The 21790-nt window shown below is 35.6% G+C and overlaps 1 protein-coding gene across 4 annotated transcripts; it reads left to right on the top strand.

Annotated features, from left to right (window-relative positions):
• The first annotated feature begins 2209 nt into the window (after positions 1-2209).
• LOC104094279 (uncharacterized) lies at positions 2210-21168 on the top strand. Of its 4 annotated transcripts, none has more exons than XM_018770135.3 (18): positions 2210-2367; positions 2587-2730; positions 3072-3145; positions 5072-5137; positions 5306-5377; positions 8481-8553; positions 9028-9065; positions 9153-9260; positions 14781-14891; positions 14982-15062; positions 15174-15242; positions 17424-17501; positions 17609-17755; positions 18741-18848; positions 19821-19889; positions 20002-20064; positions 20164-20315; positions 20506-21168. In XM_018770135.3, exons 2-18 carry the CDS (start codon positions 2694-2696, stop codon positions 20978-20980), a joined length of 1821 nt encoding a protein of 606 aa, XP_018625651.1. In that variant the 5' UTR covers positions 2210-2367; positions 2587-2693; the 3' UTR covers positions 20981-21168. The 4 variants fall into 4 exon arrangements, with proteins under 4 accessions (XP_018625651.1, XP_009598477.1, XP_009598479.1 ...); XM_009600182.4 differs by having other exon boundaries at positions 20161-20315; XM_009600183.4 differs by having other exon boundaries at positions 2234-2367; positions 2558-2730; positions 20161-20315.
• The last annotated feature ends 622 nt before the right edge of the window (positions 21169-21790 follow it).

Here is a 21790-nt window from a genome sequence, read left to right as displayed (position 1 = left end):
AATTATTCAGCGTAAGCATAATATTCAAATTCTTAGCAGTGATTTTGCAGTATCATCTTCAAATAATTTTGAAAAAACTGTAAAATAAATTATCCTATTTTTTCTCCCATTTGAAAGAGCTTTGTGGGGAAAAAACCGATTTAGTAATTTCACCATTAGCGAATTTGTAATCTATTTCTAACATGAAAATATAACCATCAACATATTTAGACATAAACCATGGTACAAAAGCAATTATTTTATTGTGGCTACTAATATCGTTATAAAAATTATTTTGGAAGAAATTTATTAATTTCTCATTAAAATTATCAAAAAACAATTTTCTGACATGTGGGTTTTTTAAATTCTTCTGAAATTAATTTTCTTGCCAGTGAACCCGGACTAAAATCTATTTGGTTTTTATCCATTTAAACCATCGAAAAAATCCATTTCGGATTCAGTTGGATCGGGAATAGCACTAGCAATATTATTAGTACTAATTTTTATGACATCTATTCTATTATTTTCTCTAATTTATGATGTAGATGCTCTTGATAGAAAATCTACAGTATAATCAATAAGTGAAATATAAGAGGAATTTGATCTAGTTAATCTAGATGAATAACTGATATTATAAGTTTATTCAACTTCTGTAATTTCACTGTTAGTGTCATTTCGAGGAGCTATTGCTTCCTCAATGACCCAATTTCCCCCCTTTTATTTAGGAGGATCTATAGTATTTCCACACTTTCCCTCCAGCGTGACTCGAACCCGGAACCTAACGGTCGTGGGTGGAGGTGCTTTTACTAACTAAGCAAGCCTTACTTGTCTGACAATTCTTTGAGAAAATCTATTTCATCCCATTTAATAGGTCTTCTGGTAGTAACTTTATATTTACCAAAATTATTTTCTATAAGAATAGTCTCATTTTTGAAATTCTTAATTTTGCACATAGGATTTAAAGTATATAGAGGCTTATAATAAATCCTGTAATAGATACATATAAGTTCTGTTCCCGGCATATAATCATAACCATGAAGCTTAATACTTAATATTAAAGCATTTAAAGATTTTTCATAATATAATATATTTCCTACATAAGAAAAATAAGAATACACATTTTAATTAATGGATGGTTACGTGTGGTGACCAAAATCGTAATTTGTCAATAACTAAGAGACCAAAAGTGATTACAATCAAAGCTCTCTATAATAGCATTATTCTGCCATTTTTAGGTTTTTTTGGTTAATGGTCGCTACACACTTATAACATCATTTGAAGTTTAAGTATTTTCTGGCTGTTATAGAAAAAATTATAAAAAAAATATTCTTTCCGGCTGTTTTCGATAGACCATTCTGCCATTTTTAGGTTTTTTTGGTTAATGGTCGCTACACACTTATAACATCATTCGAAGTTTAAGTATTTTCTGGCTGTTATAGAAAAAATTATAAAAAAATATTCTTTCCGGCTGTTTTCGATAGACCCTCGGCTCCCTCCCTCCAAGAACTCCCCACCTTGCTCTTGGGGTGACTCGAACTCATAACCTCTTGGTTGGAAGTGGAGGGTGCTCACCACTAGAGCAACCCACTCTTGTCAAATTATTCAAATTTAAAATCTCAAAATATATGTATATTTTACTAATTAAATATTACAGATAATTAATACATTATTAATAAATCCATGACTAAATATACGAAGGTTTAAACTTTAAGGCACGCATTATAAAATTACTAAAAAATTTAAATTCTTTCAAGATTGATGGAAGAACTTTGGAAAAGATACGTGCAAATCTTCGAATCTTAATCATTATACAAGATGAAAATATATTCCAATGAAAAAGATTGTATTTGTAGATCTTTAAATATTAGACATTGTGCATGATAGAACCTTTTGTGCAATGAAATAAAAATATACACGCATACCTTTTAATCTAAATAAAATCTTTAATTGTGAAAGTATGCACTAATATAATATTTTTATTATAATTGTGCATTAAAGATTTTAAAAAATTAATACAAATTAAAATTTTTAGGCTTGTTATTGGTAATCTTATAAATTCTATAATGATGTTATAGAGGGTAATTTTAGAAAAAGTTGAGGTTAAATATAACATAAAAAATTAATTCCGAAAGAAATGCGATTTTTATAATGAATAAATGTTATATAGACATAAAATAATTATTATATAGACATAAAATAATTATTTTGCTAATCAACACACGACAAAGGGCATTGTAGTCAATATAGGAAAGAGTATGATAGGCTGAAAACTCAGGCTGGGAAGATCCGAACAGCAACATCTGATTTGAAAACTTAGGGTTCCAAATTGCTCCAAATTCCCGTGGATTGAGAGTTCATTGGAGACTTCAATTTTTCCCAGCGGCTAAGGTAATTAATTTGTTATAGAATCAATTCATACAGTTATCAATGCTCCTATGACCACTAAAATACCTCACTCAAAAAGTTGGGAGAAGAAGAAAGTTGGACAAAAAGTTACCACCTATGTGATATTTGTTTACAGACGAGTTGGTCTGCCATAATTTATTTCCCCAAAGTGAAACTGAGAATTTTACTGCAGTGTTTTTAATGCAAATCATTGAATTGTAGACAAAAGCAGCCTCAGCATAGCTCATTACTGGTAGAATCCTGAAAATTCTGAAAACGCCGTCTTTTCGGATTCACTGGGAGATTTGCTCCATCCCGTTCCATTGAAGATGAGCCGGTTGATTGAGCATCACCTAGCAAATAATAGTAAGGCCCCCTTTTTAAAAAAAATATTTTTAATTTCTTTTTAGTTGCAAACGCACTTTTATGTAGTTTATATAGTAATTCACTAGAAGTTGGTTCTCAAATTGTGATCTTTTAGACATCTCCAATAATAAATGGTCACTACAGTAAGAAGATGTTGAATGATCTGTAGTTATGTGCTTTTGTATAGACTCCTTATCTGGCTCTCTTATGGAGGGAAGGTAATTGTTTGTTCTCAATTCCCTTCTTACGCAAGGTTTCAATGTGGGTTTTGCATGTTACTTTGTTTAGAAAAAGGTGGTTTTGACTTTTAATGGGCTGTACTTCTTTTTCTGGCGGAGCAGAACAGGACATGAAAGGGACAGAGGTTTTTGTTGGTGGTTTGGCCCGTACTACTACTGAAAGCAAAATTCATGAGGTTTGTTTCAGATTTATGTTACATTGTCTTTTTGGTTCTTCAAGTTTATTTTTTTACATTGAGCTTGTTTATTTTTTTTTTTGTGTGGATAAAATAAGTTAACATTATTAACTGGGTCAGCACTGAGCAATTGCTGAGTTACAAAAAGTACATAAAGGAAGTCCTGTAAAAATGAATGTGTTATCTACATTGTTAACAAATTTGAACTTATCAAATGACATTATGTTAAATTTTTGTTACGCCAAAACAAGGTCAGTTAAACACTTATAGATCAGTATATGACTAGGGTAAGTTTCACCATTAAACCACATCCGGGTGCTTCACTGGGGAGAGTCCACACGATTCATGTTGGGATTGTAAACAGAATCTTGTGCAGTCTTTCATGTGTTCCTACCAGCTGCATGGAGATAGGTATATTCAGAGTCCTTTGCATTACTCAATGGATCCCAATTAGATTTTTAGAAAAGGTCCCATAACTCCCTTGCCACTATACAATGTAGAAGAGATGATTAGTATCCTCGATATCCTTGTCTTACGTAAAACACCTATCACATGGGATAAAACATCTCATTCTCTTGTCATCTTTGAGTGAGGCATAGATCATGTAAAGCATCCGACTAAAGCATGTGACCTCGAGTGGAGCTTTATCTTGCATAACAGTTGCAAAGGCCAGTCACTGGATGTTCTTCCACCTTTCAGCAGATTATGATAGTATTGTGTGTATGACTTACTAAAAGTTAATATAGCCGTTTCACTTTTTCAGAAATCTGTGTCCTGTATTCAAGTTTTCCTAGCAAAGAAATCATCCTCTCAATATCCAATCCCCACAATACCTTATATTTAGGTACCATTTGCTCTACCCTAAAGTATCATGGCATCAGGATACACTACAAACCTGAATAAATCAAGGGTATTTATCTCTCAGAAGTGTAACCAAGCCAAAGATCTTGCCAACATTTTGTCTTCATACAATTTCCCACTTCAGGATAAATATGGCTTTGGAATTCGTCCCATAACTTTCTAATGTATTTCCATGGCCTTGCTTCCATAGCCAGGATAAGGAAAGTAGATAGACGGACTCCCTCTCTCCTTCATAACTCTGATTGATCCTTCAAACTGTTGCCTTATGTGTGGGTGTTGCTCATACTGTTCTCTCACCTTAGATAGTCTAGCCAGTCTGTTAAACTAGCTAATAATTTAAGTTAAGTCTCCTATTGTCTTGAAGAATTAGAGTTAGGTTAGATTGCTTATTCAGTCAAAGGGTTAAATTCACTGAATTCTAGGGATGTCTAGTTTTCTGCTGTCTTTGAGGGCTTGTGTTGGGTCATATTTTAAACAGATCATGCTTTTTTTGAGGCAAGTTCCTCGAATCCAAGCAGTAGGTAGAGACTTTACCTTTTTATGCTACAATTTTAGGTATATTGTCACCCTTACTCATGAACATATATTAGGTATCACAAAAAGCCCCTTATTATGCTAATGACACAAACAATTGCTCCTTTTGCTCGTTATTTCATAAATTGTTATTCTGAGGAATTACATTACAAAATGGATATTGTTCTACTTTTAATAATCATTTTGTTCTAAATACACTATATGATACCACTATTGGTTGTCTCTTTTATTCGTCTCTCTTGAGGGGAAATTGTTAAAATTAATTATGCCTTTTTTTGTGGTAGATCAGTTTACCTAATTACATTATGCAGTTGCAAATTTATTTCTCCTGACTCTACTTTTATCTTTAAAAAACTAACAAACCAATCCCATGCCAAAAGCTGGTGTTTTCGGGTTTAGGGGTTACAGGAACATAATGGTAAGAAAAATATGACTAGAGCTGGACTTCTTATTGTCAATGATTGTAACTATCTTACATTATCACTCTGTATTTGTGTCAGATTATGTGCGTAAAACATCTGCATTTTACAGGTATTTTCTTCATGTGGTGAGATTGTGGAAATACGGTTGATAAAAGACCAAACAGGCGTTCCTAAGGTTGTCAGTATGATCTGCTTATTTGTATTACCTGTAATTACTCATGCTTTGCCCCCCCCCCTCAAAAACCAAAGCTAAAAGAGAAGAATAAGAAATGAAAAGCGACAATAGAAAAATGAAGGTTTAGATGCTAATGTTGTACCTTTAATTTGTTATGAATGATGACAGGGGTTTTGCTTTGTACGATTTGCAACAAAATATGCTGCTGACAAAGCTCTGAAGGAAAAATCTGGATATGTGGTAAAAGCCTCACGATAGATGCATTAGATATTTCATTGTCTTGTCTTGATAAACTCTTACATTTTCATTTATTCCTATCAACTTGCATTTGTGATGCTCTTATTGCTCATGTATGTACGTAAGACGACCACTTGCTTGGATAATATAGAGAATTATAAGCAATAGTATAATATTCCTAGTAACTAACAGAATCTTTTACTTGAAGGCTTACATCATTGTCAAAGATTTGCCTTCTGTTGATTCAAGAATTGGTCCTCAATACAACAACAACAACCCGGTAGAATCTCACTAGTGGGGTCTGGGGAGGGTAGAGTGTACGCAGACCTTACCCCTACCCCGGAGGGATAGAGAGGCAGTTTCCGGGAGACCCTCGGCTCAGGGACAATAGGTCCGTAACAGTAACAGAAACCAGAAAAATAGTATCAGCATCGTAAAATACAACAAATAAATGGAAAGGCCACAATGTGAAAGACAGCAAAAATGTGAAACACAACAAAAACAGCTAGCAGTCCTAGACAAAACACTATCAGACTAGCCGGCAATTGGTCCTCGTAAAAGAATATTAAAAAGAGTCGCGCTTTACTTAGAATATAGATTTTCCCCTAGAATAAAAGATTGCTGTATAACTATTTCTTGACATTGTGACACTTTAGCTCATTACTTGAATATTTTTCTTCACGAAGATAAGCTTGAATTACACATCTTGCTTTAGTGAAAGTTCACGAGTCGGATACATGATTTTTGTTCCAGCAATTGGAGCAACTGATTTGTTCTATGTTTTTTGTTTCTCTTTTTCCTTTTTACTTTCTTTTTCGTTCTTTGGATAGCTATGGACACCTAATTTGGTATTTGTTCAACTATGGATGCCTTTGTTTTGTTAGGATATCTCTTTACTTATTAATTAAGTAGCAAATAGTTTTCCATCAAAAAAATTAAGTAGCAAATAGTTTTCCATCAAAAAAATTAAGTAGCAAATAGTTTTATGGGCATTATGTAGTACATCTGAGTAGGACGTAGAAACTTTAATAAAGGGCTTTGCACGTACAATTCATTAGATTATCTGTTATATTCGATAACATAGTGTAATGTTAGTCTAGTAAAAAACTGTATACTGGACTAAAGACCTATTGATAGTTATAGACCGTAGACGTATTAATAGTTCCATGGATCCAAATAGTAAACCCCTATCATATCAGGGGGAGCCTATGTAGATCTTAACAGGTAACAAAAGGTTGGTTGGTGCATTAAACTACCTTCCTATTACCATATCAGGCCCTTCTTTTGCTGTGGTCGTAGTTTGTCAATTCATGCTCTCCAAACGCTGATTATTGGGATGCTGTTGTATGAACTATAAGACACAATAGTAAAGCACCAAGCTAAATGTTACTATGCAAAGCACCAAGCAGTGTTTTGGATAGCGTGAGGCGACAAATAGCGATGAGGGCCCGTTTCACTGAGTCGAGAAGCGAAGTGCTTGCCTTTTTGATGTGAAGCGACAATTAATAAAAAAATAAAATATTAAATTTGCATATATATATATATATATATATATACTCAATAGCAATAATATATTAATAAATATATCAATTAAAAAAACAGAGCATTTGCGGGACACAACTGCTGAAAAAAACAGAGCAAATAAAAAAAAAAAGAAGAGAAGAAGAAAAAGGAAGAAAGAAAGAAAGAAATCTCTCTGCCAAAAAGAAACAGCTGTTGGACAGTGCTCTAAAACAACAGAGCCAAAAAAAAAGAAGAGGAGAAGAAGAAAAAGGAAGAAAGAAAGAAACAAAGAACAAAGAAGAAAGAAGAAAGAAGAAAGAAAAAGAAAAGAAAAAAATGGACATTGCTCGAAGAAGAAGAAAGGAGAAGAAGAAAGAAGAAAAGAGATGAAGAGAAGCATACCTGATAAAGAAACTTGAAGAAGAAATCGCTGGGGTCTGGGTCGACTTGAAGGAGAAAGAAGAAGAAATCGCTGAAGCCTTAGTTTTTCTTTTAATCGCTGGTCTGCTGCCTCTTTCTTTTTTCTTTTTTTCAAAAAGCGACGCTACAGGGCGCCTCTCGCTACACATGCAGAGGCGCTCACCTTTTTGAAATCGCCACGCAACAGAGGCAAATAGCGACGGAGGCTTGCATCGCATTGCCTCACGCTATTAGCGCTGAGGCGAGCACTATTTACAACTCTGATGCAAAGACAACTGAAGTTCTCAAGATGTAGGATACTCTGACGCAAATTGGGTTGATTCTCCTATTGATCAACTATTTATATCTGGATACTATGTCTTTTCTGCTGGTGACTATATATCATGGAAAATTAAGAAGCATAACGTTGTTTTTAGCACATAAGGCAAGTTTCAACCCATGGTTATAGTTACTATGGATTATACAATTGCTTATAGCTTTGAAGTTTGGAGACGCTAAACGAATAAGATGATGTTGTGATAATCAAGCAGCATTGGGCACAACCTCTATTCGATTTTTCATGAAGCACCTGAGCATATATGTGGCCTGCCAATTTATTTGGGTAAAAAGGTTCTTTTCAAGGAAATAGTCATTGAATCTGTTATCTCCACGAACAACTAACAAACATCTCAACAAAGCCTCTAAAGGGACCTTGAAGTCATTGTATATTTTAACAAGTTTGGTGAGTACTAGTATTTTTATGCCTCAAATTGAGAAGTATTGGAAATGTCATCAATAAGCTTTATGCATACGATTGATATGTTCACTTCTCAAGTTTTACTTAGTCTACTGTCAGGGAAATGGGGAATTTCCTTGTTCACTTTATTGTGTTTTTTGTGCAATGTATTAAGTTAGTTTTATTATATTAATGGCATAAGGATGGTTTTCATGGACCAATGTTCAATTTATCCGGCTCATATTACCCATTACTAATTTTTTTTGATGACCGAGAAATCCCCGAGGGCCAGTTGCTCACGGTTTGAAACTCGGTGACTGGATAAAGTTACTTCTCTCCTAGTATGAAATGTTTGGAAGATTCTCAAAGATTGTCATCCTGCTATGAGTTTGGTTGCTTGTATCCTGTTGAACAGTGGGTTTTTTCTCTCCCTATTATATTAGATTTGTTTTGTGGCTATTATTTCAGCTGGATGGGAAGAAAATCGGGGTTCGCCCCTCAGTTGAGCAGGACACTTTATTTCTTGGAAATCTTAACAAAGGTTCGTCTTATCTTGCAAATCTTGTTGTCCAAGAGTTATTGCCTGATTTAATTAGGGTCTTTCTGTGACACTGGAGAAGTTATTTAATGACAATACATAGAAGATATGTTGAACATACAAGGACTTAGCATTATATTATAATTTTACGGGCTGATCTTTCATAAATATCCATTGTCTTGCTGCTACTCTGGTTATGCAGGTGCTATATAATAATTGGCTTTTCACGCTTGTAGTTTATTACAGTAAACTCTATATCTGGATTATGAATTTGACAGTTAAATTGTTTCTTTTTCTTTTTCTCATTCATTTTGGGCTTTGTACTCTTGTAGTTTATTAGGATACATTTTCTTCTCTGGAGTTGTGAATTTTAGCCTTAAATCATCTTCCTTCTACTTTTGTTTTCTGGCACTTGAGCAAGAGACACTTTTTCTTTGTTTGTGTGCTTTCCTTATTGCTTGTTTGGACTATTTCAAGGTTGGGGTGGCGAGGAATTTGAGAGTATTGTGCGCCAGGTACACCTTTTAACTGCTCACAGTGCACTTTTCTTAATCTCTTGAAATATTGTTTGAATATCCATCTCTCTCTCTTTCTCTCTCTAGGCTTTTCCAGATATTGTATCTGTTGATCTTGCACTTCTTGGAGATGTCCAACCTGGTCAGAAGCAACGGAATCGGGGTTTTGCTTTCGTGAAATTCTCATCTCATGCTGTAAATGCCTCTGTCTATGTTTTACATTATTAATTAGTATTATGGTTGTTGAATTATTTTAACCTTGTTGCAACATCACTTTTACTCATATTGTTGCATCTTAAATACTACAGGATAGAAGCTCAGGTTCGTGGTTTTGATTCTCAGTTCCAGAACCAAATTATGATGCCTATATTCTTGAGGAATCTCCCTTAATGAAACAAACTCTCAGACATTTTATTAACCTCACCTTATCGAAAAAAAAGAAGAAAAAACTCTCAGACATGTTATTACAGATTGGGAAATTCAGCTTTAAAATATGACGCTAGCATTCTTTTCAATCTTTAACGTATGACTGAAATGCATATGCGATATTCTAAAACGTGAAACAAAAGCTGCAAATTTTGTTCTCTACAAAATTATGTACACCACATTAAAATGCTACATGTGCTAATGAGAAACTCTTTAAGAATTGGTAATTAATGTGCCTATTGGATTCTAAAAAGGACAAAATAAAAGTTCCATATATTAATATGGATCCTAAGCGTAATGCTATACAATTCTATATCAACTAAACTGATAAAAGTACTATCATCTTTTTGTACATCTAATCTTGTTTTCACTTTTAGTATCTCCAGAGCTGATATCTCTATATGGACTTCCAATAACTCCTGATGACATCTGATTGTTGATGTCTCCATTGTTCCAGTATCCATGTTTTCATCTATAACTCTGAGTATGCCTAGAATGACGTTGATGGATCATAAGTTCTTAAGTGCTATCGCCTCAATTTATTGTTCCCTGAAACAATATGCTTTCCTTGTCTGGTGCCTTAGTTTATTGTTAAGTTGCTTATTCCCTGAAACAATATGCTTTCCTTGTCTGGCGCAAGTAAGATCAAAGATGATGTGTTGTTAATGGATTCTTTTTCCTTCCCTTCAATGTATTAATATATTCCCTTTACTTTTTATTTTATTGGATAAATTATTAGTTTTATTGCTTTAAAAGGAAAATATGCAAAAAATAAACAAAGGTAGAGAACTTGAAATAAGAGTATGATTCTTTACAAGAGCATCCAACCATTTCTGCTAACTGTTACCTCATAGGTACTTTAAATATATACTATAAGAAAAAGAGAAATCTCCTAATCTTTACATAAGTAATTTTCATTCCTTAAAGCTTGTCGATTTCACTCTCAATATTGTCCACATTAGTGATTAGTCAGGGGGTCGATTTCAATGCTCTGCTTCTCCTCCTTCTGTTCCTACATCTGTAGCATGGTTTTGAGGGTGCTCGGCATCACCCAACCAATTCCAAGCTTGTACCATAATAGATGTGCCACTTGACTGTAGTAATAGATAATTCACATCCTCCCCTGCCTTTTTAGACATAACGACTAGATAATCTGGTTTTATCTTCCTTTTCCTCAAAATCTTTATTGTGACTAGGACTTCACATGCAGCTAATCATTCAAAGGAGAATTTGTTCTCCCTTCTCCTTCTCATCAACCTATGATAAACAACCTTATTGTGAAAAGGACAACATTCTGTGTTTCATCTCCACGTGTCCTGATGTGTGATTGAGATCTCTGCTTATACAACAGGCCAAGGAGGTTTTGGTGTTCTTCAACTTTTCAATCCTGCAGAACCTTTCTTTCCACTGATCTGTATAATAGCATTTAGTTTATGCTGACATGAGATCGAGTAAATAGCTGGATAAGTGTTGGACATAAAAATTACATCATCTATCTCCAATATTGACCAGGGCTGAATTTCCCATTTTGAAATTAACATTCCCTGTAAACTCTTCTCACAGTTTCATTATACACTGCCATAGTCCTCCCCACTATATGGCATTGGAATCTAAGCAGTTCTCTGACCACTTCTTAAACTCCATATTTGTCTGCTATGACACGTTACATAATGCCAGAATTGTATCTAAACCTCCATATCCACTTTCCTAGTGGAGCCTTGTTAAGACCCTCAGCTCTCTTACACCCTTGTGAGAAGTTGCTATCTTCCTTGTCAATGGAAACTTTCTACTCTTCTTGTTGAATCCCTCAAGAAATTTCCTTGTTTTCTCTTAAAATATTCCCACTATTGCTGTGGATATGTGCATCAAAGACATGTAGTACGTGGAAAATCTAGACTTTGTACTTTGCTTAAAACCTCCTTCCTTCATTAGGCAAGTACTTCATTTACGTCCTTATAAGGTTTTCTCAACCTTCACAGTTGCCGGATTCCACGGCACAGTTTCTGATTTTCTTCCAAGGGTAAACCCAAATATCAGAGGTGATTCATCTATGCACTTGAAAATCTGTACAAGTTGCTTAATATTCTCCACCTTTGCTTTCGAGCTAATTTGTGGCTAACATCCTGAGTAATATTGTAAAGTAAAAATAACACGTCTTGGATGCATCACTTTCCTTGACGCTTCTATTATTACTTCTGAATCCCAGAATCTTGTGATTCTTGCAAAACATGTAGCTCCATATATGTGAGATGCCCAACCATTCAAGTACATCATCACAGACTTGATAGACACCTGAGGAAAAATAAAGTTCAGCCACTGATATAATTGGTAGATATAAATGTCTGTATATCTCGTATCAATCAACTATATCTCGTATGAATCCTCTATATCCCTTTCATTTTATTTGGGTTGATTTTTAAGTAGAGATTCTCTATAACTAAATGTTATTTAAATTTTACACTTCTCCCTATAGTGGCATACAAGTATCTAAGCGGACTTTAAAGATTCCTGTGAAAAAATTTCAAATGCACAAGCTATTCTTCTATATATCTCATGGTCGTGCAAATATTCCAACAAGAAGCTATGTGTATTATCACTATTGAGGAGAAGATATGTCTCTTTGATATATGTTGGTTGGGAGAAGATGAATTATGTTGTCTAACACTCGTAATCTGCTTGAGGTTTTAAACTGTTTTCTCTCAGTTTGAACTTCCTTTTCTAGTAGTTATTCTACGTTGTGAAAATGGTCTGTCTCTTACTGCTATTGGGCTCCTTTGCTGCCGGCTGTCTCTCTCACGGATTCCATGACAAACAATATTTTCCTGGAGTATGATATTAACAATATCATTTCACATACTTGGAGTTTCTATGCAGTAACTTATTGTATTTTTCTCATACTTTAGGTCACACTGTTCTTTTCTCTGGATCTTGACCTATTTCCTCTTGCTATTAGTTGTCTAGATTCTCTAGCCTTTGTTATAACCCATCCAGTTAGCTTGACCAGTTGCTTCAATTTCTTTCAGTCACATACTCTCTCTTGGGGATATTTCAAATGTCTGACATACTTATACAAATAGAATATACCAAATATTATTTGACCAATGTAAAAGTCCAAATATTATTCACATGTGTTAAGAATTCAAGCTTATAAAAGCTGTCCAATTTTCTACCCATATTCTTGAATTATTTACTTGACTTTTCCTATTGAAAACCAATTTTTATGCCTACTGTGGACAATTTACTTAATTTCCTTATAACATGATAATATAGTGCTCCTAGGTCCTAAGCCGAGTCTCAATCTTTGTTTTGTTGTCTGTTCAAAGTAACTCTCGCTTCTCCTAAAAGGTAATTTTACTCCAATTCCGCCAAAACAACAACAACCCAGTAAAATCCCACTAATGGGGTCTGGGGAGGGTAGTGTGTACGCAGACCTTACCCCTACCCCGAAGGAGTAGAGAGGCTGTTTCCGAAAGACCCTCGGCTCAAAAAAAAAAAAAAAAGGACAAAAGGGCAAAAAAGAGACAATATTAGTATCACAACAACAATCATAGGATAAATAGAAACACCATGAAATCCAGAAGAAGGATGCAAAGCAAAGGGAGACAATATTAGTAAATATTAGTATCACCACAACAATCATAAGAACAATAGGTACACCATGAAATCTAGAAGAAAGATGCAAAGAAAAAGCGATAGCTAGTAAATAGGACATGCACTGAAAAGTAAAATAGTAAGCCACAATATTGCCACTAGCTATCTCAGACAAAAACCCTGCATGGCTAGTCCCACAATGATACGAGGTAAGGCACGACTCAACTACCTCCTAACCTACAACCCTAATACTCGACCTCCACATCTTCCTATCTAGTGTCATGTCCTCGGAAATCTGGAGTCTCGCCATATCCTGCCTGATCACCTCTCCCCAATACTTCTTAGGCCGCCCTCTACCTCTTCTCGTGCCCTCCACAACCAGCTGCTCACACCTCCGTACCGGAGCATCTAGGCTTCTCCTCTGAACATGTCCGAACCATCTAAGCCTCGCTTCCCGCATCTTGTCATCAATGGGAGCCACATGCACCTTCTCCCGAATATCATCATTCCTAATCTTATCTATCCTAGTGTGCCCGCACATCCACCGCAACATCCTCATTTCTGGTACTTTCATCTTCTGGATATGTGAGTTCTTAACGGGCCAACACATTTTTCCAGGGAAAAGAAAAAGATAAAGATCCTTACATTTTTCCAGCTTCAAACCCATTTTTCCAGCTTCAAACCTCTGTATCTTTGCCCAGGCCTACCAGTGCCAAGTCATAACTAGATATTAATTTTGAAATGCAGGGAGAACCAAACCAACTCTTTAATATCGTTGCACAGTATGTCTTTTTATGTTGATTCCTGGTCTTGTCTATAATATTTTCATGTTTTACATAGATAATGCTCAAAAAAAAATGTGTAAATAGGCACTCTGTTGAAGTTACATTCTGGAATCAATGTTTTCTGTTATTTTCTTGATTCTTCTAGCTGTTAATAAACTTGTAGATTCTTAGTCATTAATGATTCAATTGTACCTAAGTAGTTCTAGAACAATTGTTAATCTTAAATGAAGCTATGATCTTATGGATATTAGCTCTTATTTTCTGATTTATTATAAGATACAGAGGATTTAATATACCGATCCCAGCTAGTTTAGGATTAAGGCATAGTGTTGCTGAAATAACAAAGAAATGCTAATATCCATAAATCCCAGTCTCAATGTCATTTGTCAAAAAAAAAAACTCATCTTCGATGCTATAATGTCAACCTCTGTGTCAGCCTCTATAGGATTTGAGATAGCTTGTAAGTGAGAAACGAAATTTTGTTAATCCTCGACTATGAACTTAACCAACTTCATATGATTATGTAATCTGCTCAATTTACGGCAAGTTGGGTCAAAATATCTTCATGGTGGATTGGAACCCTCATTTGGCCTTTAATCTGTTGCCTTTCCCGAGCTAAAATTACTGTATCTTGCTGTGCAAGTTCATAGTTCAAAATCTTCGGTAAGAATCAGAGCAGAAGGAATATGTATTAATTCATACTTCAAATAATTTGTCCTTGTCTTCTCCACTCAAACTGCTTCACCGTCTTGTTGCCCAAAACTCTTGAATATAGTGCTGTAATCATTGGTCCCTGCCAAATAAATAATTCAATAAAATCCAATACTTCCACCCCATTATGAATATGCTACTCTAATGAAAACAATCCTGTAAGATCCCAAATATAAACTTCCTTCAAAATTCTCAATCACAGGCTGCGGCTCGTGCTTTTCGGGTAGGCTCCCAATCTGATTTTCTCATTGATGGCAAGTTACATCCATCTGTACAGTGGGCTGAGGAACCTGATCCCAATGAACTTGCTCAGGTTTTTTCCTCTCTTCCCTTTTACGATACTTATAGAATGAAAATCCTTAGATTTCTGTTATTTTCACCTTACCTTCGTTTGGATTGTCAGATCAAAGCAGCCTTCGTTAGAAACTTACCTCCTGGTGCTGATGAAGATTACTTAAAGAAGCTCTTTCAGCCCTTTGGCAATGTATTATACCTTGCAACTTCATTTTGATGTTTCGCCTATTAGTTGCATTAAAAATTTCAAAAAAATTGAACTCTGATGACATCTTCCATACATGTGGTTAATATATCTCAGGTAGAGAGGATAGCCCTATCCAGGAAAGGTAGCTCCACCATTGGATTCGTTTACTTCGATAAGCGATCTGTAAGTTTAGCCGCTGTCATTGTTAGTATGAGTTTGACTTTCTTTCTTGGAGTTGATCAATTTGGCATTTGTGTGCAAGTCCCTTCAACTTGTGGATGTTCCTGCTCCAGTTACTAATTTCACTCTCCCCTGTAATTTTGGTGAATGCTACTTTTTTTTGTCCTCTGGCAACTTTTAGGTGCAAATCATTGATTTCTTATATTCATGTATATCAAATGTGAAATTATTTTAATGTCTGATTATAATGTCTTCAAAATAAAAAACCTAGAACAAATAAACAAATTAACTATTTTGAATTTCAAATTTGGGTTAAACTCCTCCAGAATGTGTTATTCAACACCTAATGATTGAACATTTTCAGTTTCCAGAGATGGAGCACTGGTATATTGAGCCATTTTTTAGTGCTGGCTATTTGGCGATTGAGATAACCAAGTGTATATGTTCAAGTTCTTTGTTTTAAAATAGTACCAAACCCGAGCAATTTCCTAGAAGTATTTGTGGTACAACTTTAATCGATCTAAGAAAGTTTTTTCACCCCCTTGCTTCCGGGGGAAAGTATAATGTGGAAAGAAACAAATTTAGCTTCTTTGATCCAGATAGCAGATCCTTCCTTTGCCTTATTTTTCTTCATATTAAGTTAAATGACATTGTGCCATTGAACTAAATTTTACTTTTCTTTTGAGGACCGGTTGTTTTCTTAATCAAGAAGTCATCTTATAGCCCGCAAAAGTTTGTCAGTGTCGACTTGATCAATATTAATTTGTCAGTTTCGTTTGGTCATTCAAATTTAAGATGAAATTATTGTTCCTTTTATTTTTGTTATGTAGTTAGAAATTTTGATTTCTTTTCAATAGCTTGCAGTAAAGTAGTTGAGTGCTTTTCAAATCAATATAACAACAACAACAACTACACCTCAGTCCCAAACAAGCCGGGGTCGTCTAAAGATCCTCACTGACCATGTTACTCAATTTGAACTCATCTCATGCCAATGTTATGCAAGTACAATGTTTTTAAAACAAAAAAAAAGGTAATAAAAGAGTTCTTAGTATTTTTAAGTGCATTTATTTTATTAAAATGATCATCTGTCTTCATTGTCAACTCTTCGATATGATACAAAAATAACCCATTGAAGCTCTTTGTGCCAAACCCTATTGGAACCCCCCCCCCCAAAACAAGTCGGGGTTGCCTATATGACGTATCACTGTCCGCTTCGTTCATTTAAGCCTGTCTCAAAAAAACAAAACAAAAAAAAGTTGGTGCTGCCTATATGATGTATCACTGTTCACTTCGGTTCATTTAAGCGTGTCTCAGCCCCCCCCCCCCAAAAAAAAAAAAAAAGGAAATCAAAACACACGTCCCTCCCTCACTTTTCCTGAATCTACAATGTCTATTCTCATCTTCACGTTCAATAAACTCCTAGCCATAATTGTTTCCATTAGCTCCGTAAATCCTCTCAGGTCTCTTACTCGCTACATAATTTTGACCATCTAATCATCTTCATTCTTGTTAAAATATTGATGGAATGCTCAAATTACCAAATGATGTTAAGAGGTAAACTGCTTGTGCCTGGTCAACTACAAGAGATTCTTCCTAACCTAAAGCATCAAAGACTAGCTGCCAGGCAATTCGGAAGCAGATTAAGGCGGCGAAACAATTACCTTAACCATCAATATTCTATGGAGTGAGCTGATGTTAGGGGACCTATACAGTGAGGGCTCAAGGAGGTTAATTCAATGGGCAGTGGGAGAAGGGAAATGATGTCCTCAAAGGGAAATTTTGTCTGTATATCTGGAAGGATGTTTGAAAGAGTAACAGAAAGTTTGGCATTAGGCCAATAGCGCCACTGCGAAAATTTCTTGAAGCGCAGTTTGTCATTAGTCTTCTTTCACTAATATGCTTACAAGTCTCATTTAGCAACATTAAAGCTACTGCTTCTACTCATGATGAATAATAGACAATTACTATTCTTCTTGTCTAGAAGCAGTACAATAAACTGAAAGGATATCATCTGTGTAGTAGCATTGGCTATCAGTTCTGCGGGAAAATCTGACTTTATGAGGAAAAATTAAATCCAAATAAAAAGTGACCCTTAAGATTGCAATTTCGCTTCTAGTACAGCTGACATTGTCTTTCTTTTGTTTCTTTCCCCGCCCCCATTTCCTCTCTATGCTGTGAGGATAGGGTCTTGACAATGCTATTAAGGAGTTGAATGAGAAAACTGTACAAGGGCCAATGGGAGGTCCCTCATGCAAGCTTCAGGTGATTTTTATCCTTTCTAGTTTTCATAAGTTGTCCAAGCTGATATCTTCAACAATAGTTTACAGATATGTAATTATGATTGGTGATTAATTATGATTTGCTAACAGGTCGAAGTTGCTAGGCCAATGGACAAGAACAGGAAACGAGGTCGTGAGGATCCAAACATATCCAGTACCATTGAGAGTCATTCCAAGCTTTTGAAGGATGATCCAAATGTTGAGATGATTAGGGCTCCTAAATCAACTGCTCAACTGGTGATGCAAATGAGATGTTAATTTTTTTTTAAAATTCCAACGATCTTCTCCTTTAAAATATTTAAAATGCTGGCTTTTCAATCTTGCAAATGTTTGCCGGTAAAATTTCCTTGAAACTAAAGTAAAAGCAGTTCTGATAGGAATATCCTGCGCTTGGGCAAAGCTTATTTGCCAAATTGATGCTTCTATGTTTGTAGTATGCCATCATTTCTTCTTTTCAAATATGCAAGAGACAACGACTACAATTATGTCTCAATCTCAAGCTAGTTGGGGCCGGCATATGAATTTACACTACCATTGCACTCTATTTGAACCCATTTCATTGGATATTCTATAACGTGGAGTTCCATGGTACTAGAGGTTCTCTAAATCTGCATGGATTCCTGCGACTGTAGGTCTTTGAGATAACTTCATTCTATGTGATTTTAGGTCTACCTCGTTTCTTTTCATTTGGAGGTCTATGTAGGACATGACCAAATTGTCTTAAGAGACCTCTCATTTTATTCTCTATGTGTGCTACTTGAACCTTATGTCGTATGTGGTCATTCCTGATTTTCTCTAATCTTGTATGGTGGCACATCTAGCTTAACATTAGAATATCTGCAACACTTATATTGTGGAATGGATATGGGACCTTAGAGGACCCAAGTTCACTCCCATATAACAATGCTGGTCTAATAACCGTTTTATAAAACTTGCCTTTTGCTCTTGTGGATATCCTCCTAGCACCTAATATTCTGGTAGCTCTCCTCCACTTCAACCATGGAGGTTTGGTAGGATGGGGTTTACCATATCAAGATAATATAATAGGAGTAATAATACTGTATTCGGTCTTATGAGCATAAATGCTTGAAGCAAGTCTATATGTTAAGTTATTGTGAGCTACATGATTGAACTGTTAAGCTCATTTTGATTAGAATGGTTGATATTTGTCGTACAACTCCAAATCTGTCTTCTTATGGTTTGATTATATTTCTTCAATCAGGAGATGGATTATTCGGATCCTTATGAAGCTGCTGTAGTTGCATTACCTGTGGTTGTCAAGGAGCGTTTAGTTCGGATCTTGCGGCTTGGTATCGCTACTAGATATGATGTAAGTTAATGGACGGACACTACTATCCGAAGTAGTAATTCTGTTTGTGTATTAAGTCTTCCTACTTTGTCAAGAAGGTTTTCATGTCAATTCTGCCCAAGTAGTGTTCTTTTTAATTCTGTTATCATCAACCGCAAAATATGCAAATTTCTTCTTTTCCCGTGAGTATGTATTAACAAAGAAAGACATGTTCGGTGTTGATTGCATTATGTAGTTTGTTTGTATTGGTTTCTAGTGTTTGTTTATTGAACTGCCAAACAAGCTGATATAAAATTTGAGATCCTCTTTCTTGCCTCTTCCTTTATATGGATTCTTGAGGAGTGGTGTTGGCTCCTTCCAAAAGCAAACTCACGATGCACAACCTAGAAGTGGTGAGTAGTGGCAAGATATAAATTCTTTGTTTTCTGTCATGTGGTATCTATAGTTGTCAATTCTTTTTTACTAATGTAAATGTCTAATATTAGTGTACTTATCCATGGAATCTTTCCATGTTTTTGATGGTGCCTATTAATTCTTTGTTCTAATGTAAATGTCTAATACTAGTGTAGTTATCCATGGAATTTTCCATGTTTTTGATGAAATATTCTGTATTTTTGTCTGTATTAGTTCATTGTTGTAGCGGGCGAGTTGTGTAGTAATTACGGTATGGAGGATTTTGTTCTTATTTCTTGGAATCCGGGATGGGCCATTTTATCTCTGCAGGAAGGTGGGCAAAATGAGACATAATGTAAATTATACAAATACATGATTTACGTATATGCTTGTGTGGTCAAACAACTAGAGTTTTTACCTGGTTCGCACGTCGCATTATGAAATCTGCACGACATATTATTTTGCAACATAAGCTTTTCACCAGCTTTATGCAACGTCTGTTACCTCATAATAGTTGCTGAAGGACTACCGATTTATGATGTTGATTGTTGTGTATTACCTAGAACCAGCTAAAGGTTTTGAATGCGTTTTTATTTTCAGATAGATGTTGAAAGTTTAACCAGTCTTAAGATGTTGCCCGAGTCAACTGCCATATCTATTCTTGACCAGGTCTGAAATATTTATACCTTTTGTGAATCTTTCTAGTGAGAATTTCAGTATATTCAAAAACAATTAAAGATCGATCCTCATGCTTCTATTTTCCAATGCCTTTTATGTATAGTTCATGTTGTCTGGAGCTGATATGCAGAACAAGGGAGGATATTTAGCTTCGTTAATTTCTAAGGTATGTTCTGTGGAGAGCAGATTAGCATCAAAATTTTTATCTTTGTTAGTATACTCTTTTGCGCTCATTATCAAACAAATTCTTTTCTGGATATAGCAGCAGGTTGAAAAACTGGGACTGAAACAATTCGATAGTAGGTCAAGGATAGAAGATGTTGGCTTGAGGGTGCCAGAACCAGACAGGTTCTCTACAAGAGTTCGTTTGCCAGATCTAGATTCATATGCCTCACGAGTACCCTTGCCCATGCCTAGGTTAGCTTGCATTTCAATGCTAGATCATTAGAACTATGCTGCATGTCTGGTGCTAAGAACAGAATGATGTTGAGCAAGTAAAAATAGTCTTGTAGTGATAATTTGTTTTGCTGGCTCTTTAGCGAAGCCTATTATTGAAGGTTGGAAACTATTGAGGTAAAAGGATCACCTTGCTGCTGGTTTCTTGCAGGGCTGATGTTTACACATCTCGCTATTCATCGTATTTAGATCCCCATCTGTCTGGTCGGATGACAACAAAGAGAATGGAGGAAGCAAGTTCCCATTTGCAGGCGACTTCACTTCTGTCTAATCGGGTGACAACGAGGATGGAGGAAGCAGGTTCCACTTTGCAGTCGCTCCTATCTGGTGGGGTGATGACAAGAAGGATGGAGGAAGCAAGTCCTATTTTGCAGGCAACACTCCTTCCATCTGGTCGGGTATCAAGGATGGATGAAGCAAGTCCCAATTTGCAGGCAACATGGAGCCCTTCTCCTACTAATGACAGAATTGGACTTCATTCACACATTACCGCAACTGCTGATCATCAACATACTCGACCACGGATCAGGTTTGATCCCTTCACTGGCGAGCCATACAAATTTGACCCCTTCACTGGTGAGCCAATTGTTCGCGAGAGCTCAAGTCATCATCGAAGCATGTACTGAACGTTCTGAGCATTCTAATTTACAAATGGCTTATTGCCAAACCTATGTAACATAGTGATGCGTATTTTTGTTCATCCGCAGCTGTAAAATAGTAGCTGTTAGTAGGATTATTTGGTTATGTTTCTCATTGACTTCATTGATTACCATGGTGCTATTAGAAATTTTGGCAATTTACAATTTTTCTCCAATGGAAGTGTGTACTATGATCATTGACATTATTATGGCTTAGTAGAAACAACGAGTAAGGGTTGTGAAAGGTGAAATTCCGTAGTGCTCGCTAAGGGGAGAAATAGATATTCTAGATAAGAACTACACATTGTTTTCAGAAGATATCAGTGTTTGTTAACTATCACATCAAAGTTATCCCCCTTTTTTCTATTCTTGTACTCTGCAACTAGGGATCAGGCGTTGAATCATTTCAACTTGTTATTCCTTCTCTATTTTGCAGTGCTAACTTCCGGACATCCTAACCATTCAACTTGGTGGGTTTCTTCTCAAATCCTGGAGTGCAAAGTAAGCAATGAACTAAAGCGCGCATATGATTTTTCGATAACCCAACATAAAGCTTCTATTCTTCAACTTCTTCACGCAAAAAGAAAATCCCCATTCTCCCAGCTGGAGGTTTATTTAACCAAAATATTTTAGATCTTTGGTAAAAAGTCTTTGGTTTCAAAAAACTCATTGCTTTGTAGTTGCTTGTTCCGGTATGAATAGAAGTAAGATAATGTATGCTTTTCTTTTTCATTCGGTGCATATACAGTAAGACAAATTAGTTATTGTCACTACATAGCTCTTCTATGTATACCTATT

Source organism: Nicotiana tomentosiformis, chromosome 2, assembly GCF_000390325.3.
Source record: "Nicotiana tomentosiformis chromosome 2, ASM39032v3, whole genome shotgun sequence".
NCBI lineage: Eukaryota > Viridiplantae > Streptophyta > Magnoliopsida > Solanales > Solanaceae > Nicotiana > Nicotiana tomentosiformis.
Note: the sequence above shows the minus strand (reverse complement) of the source record. Positions and strands in the feature narration are given on the sequence as shown.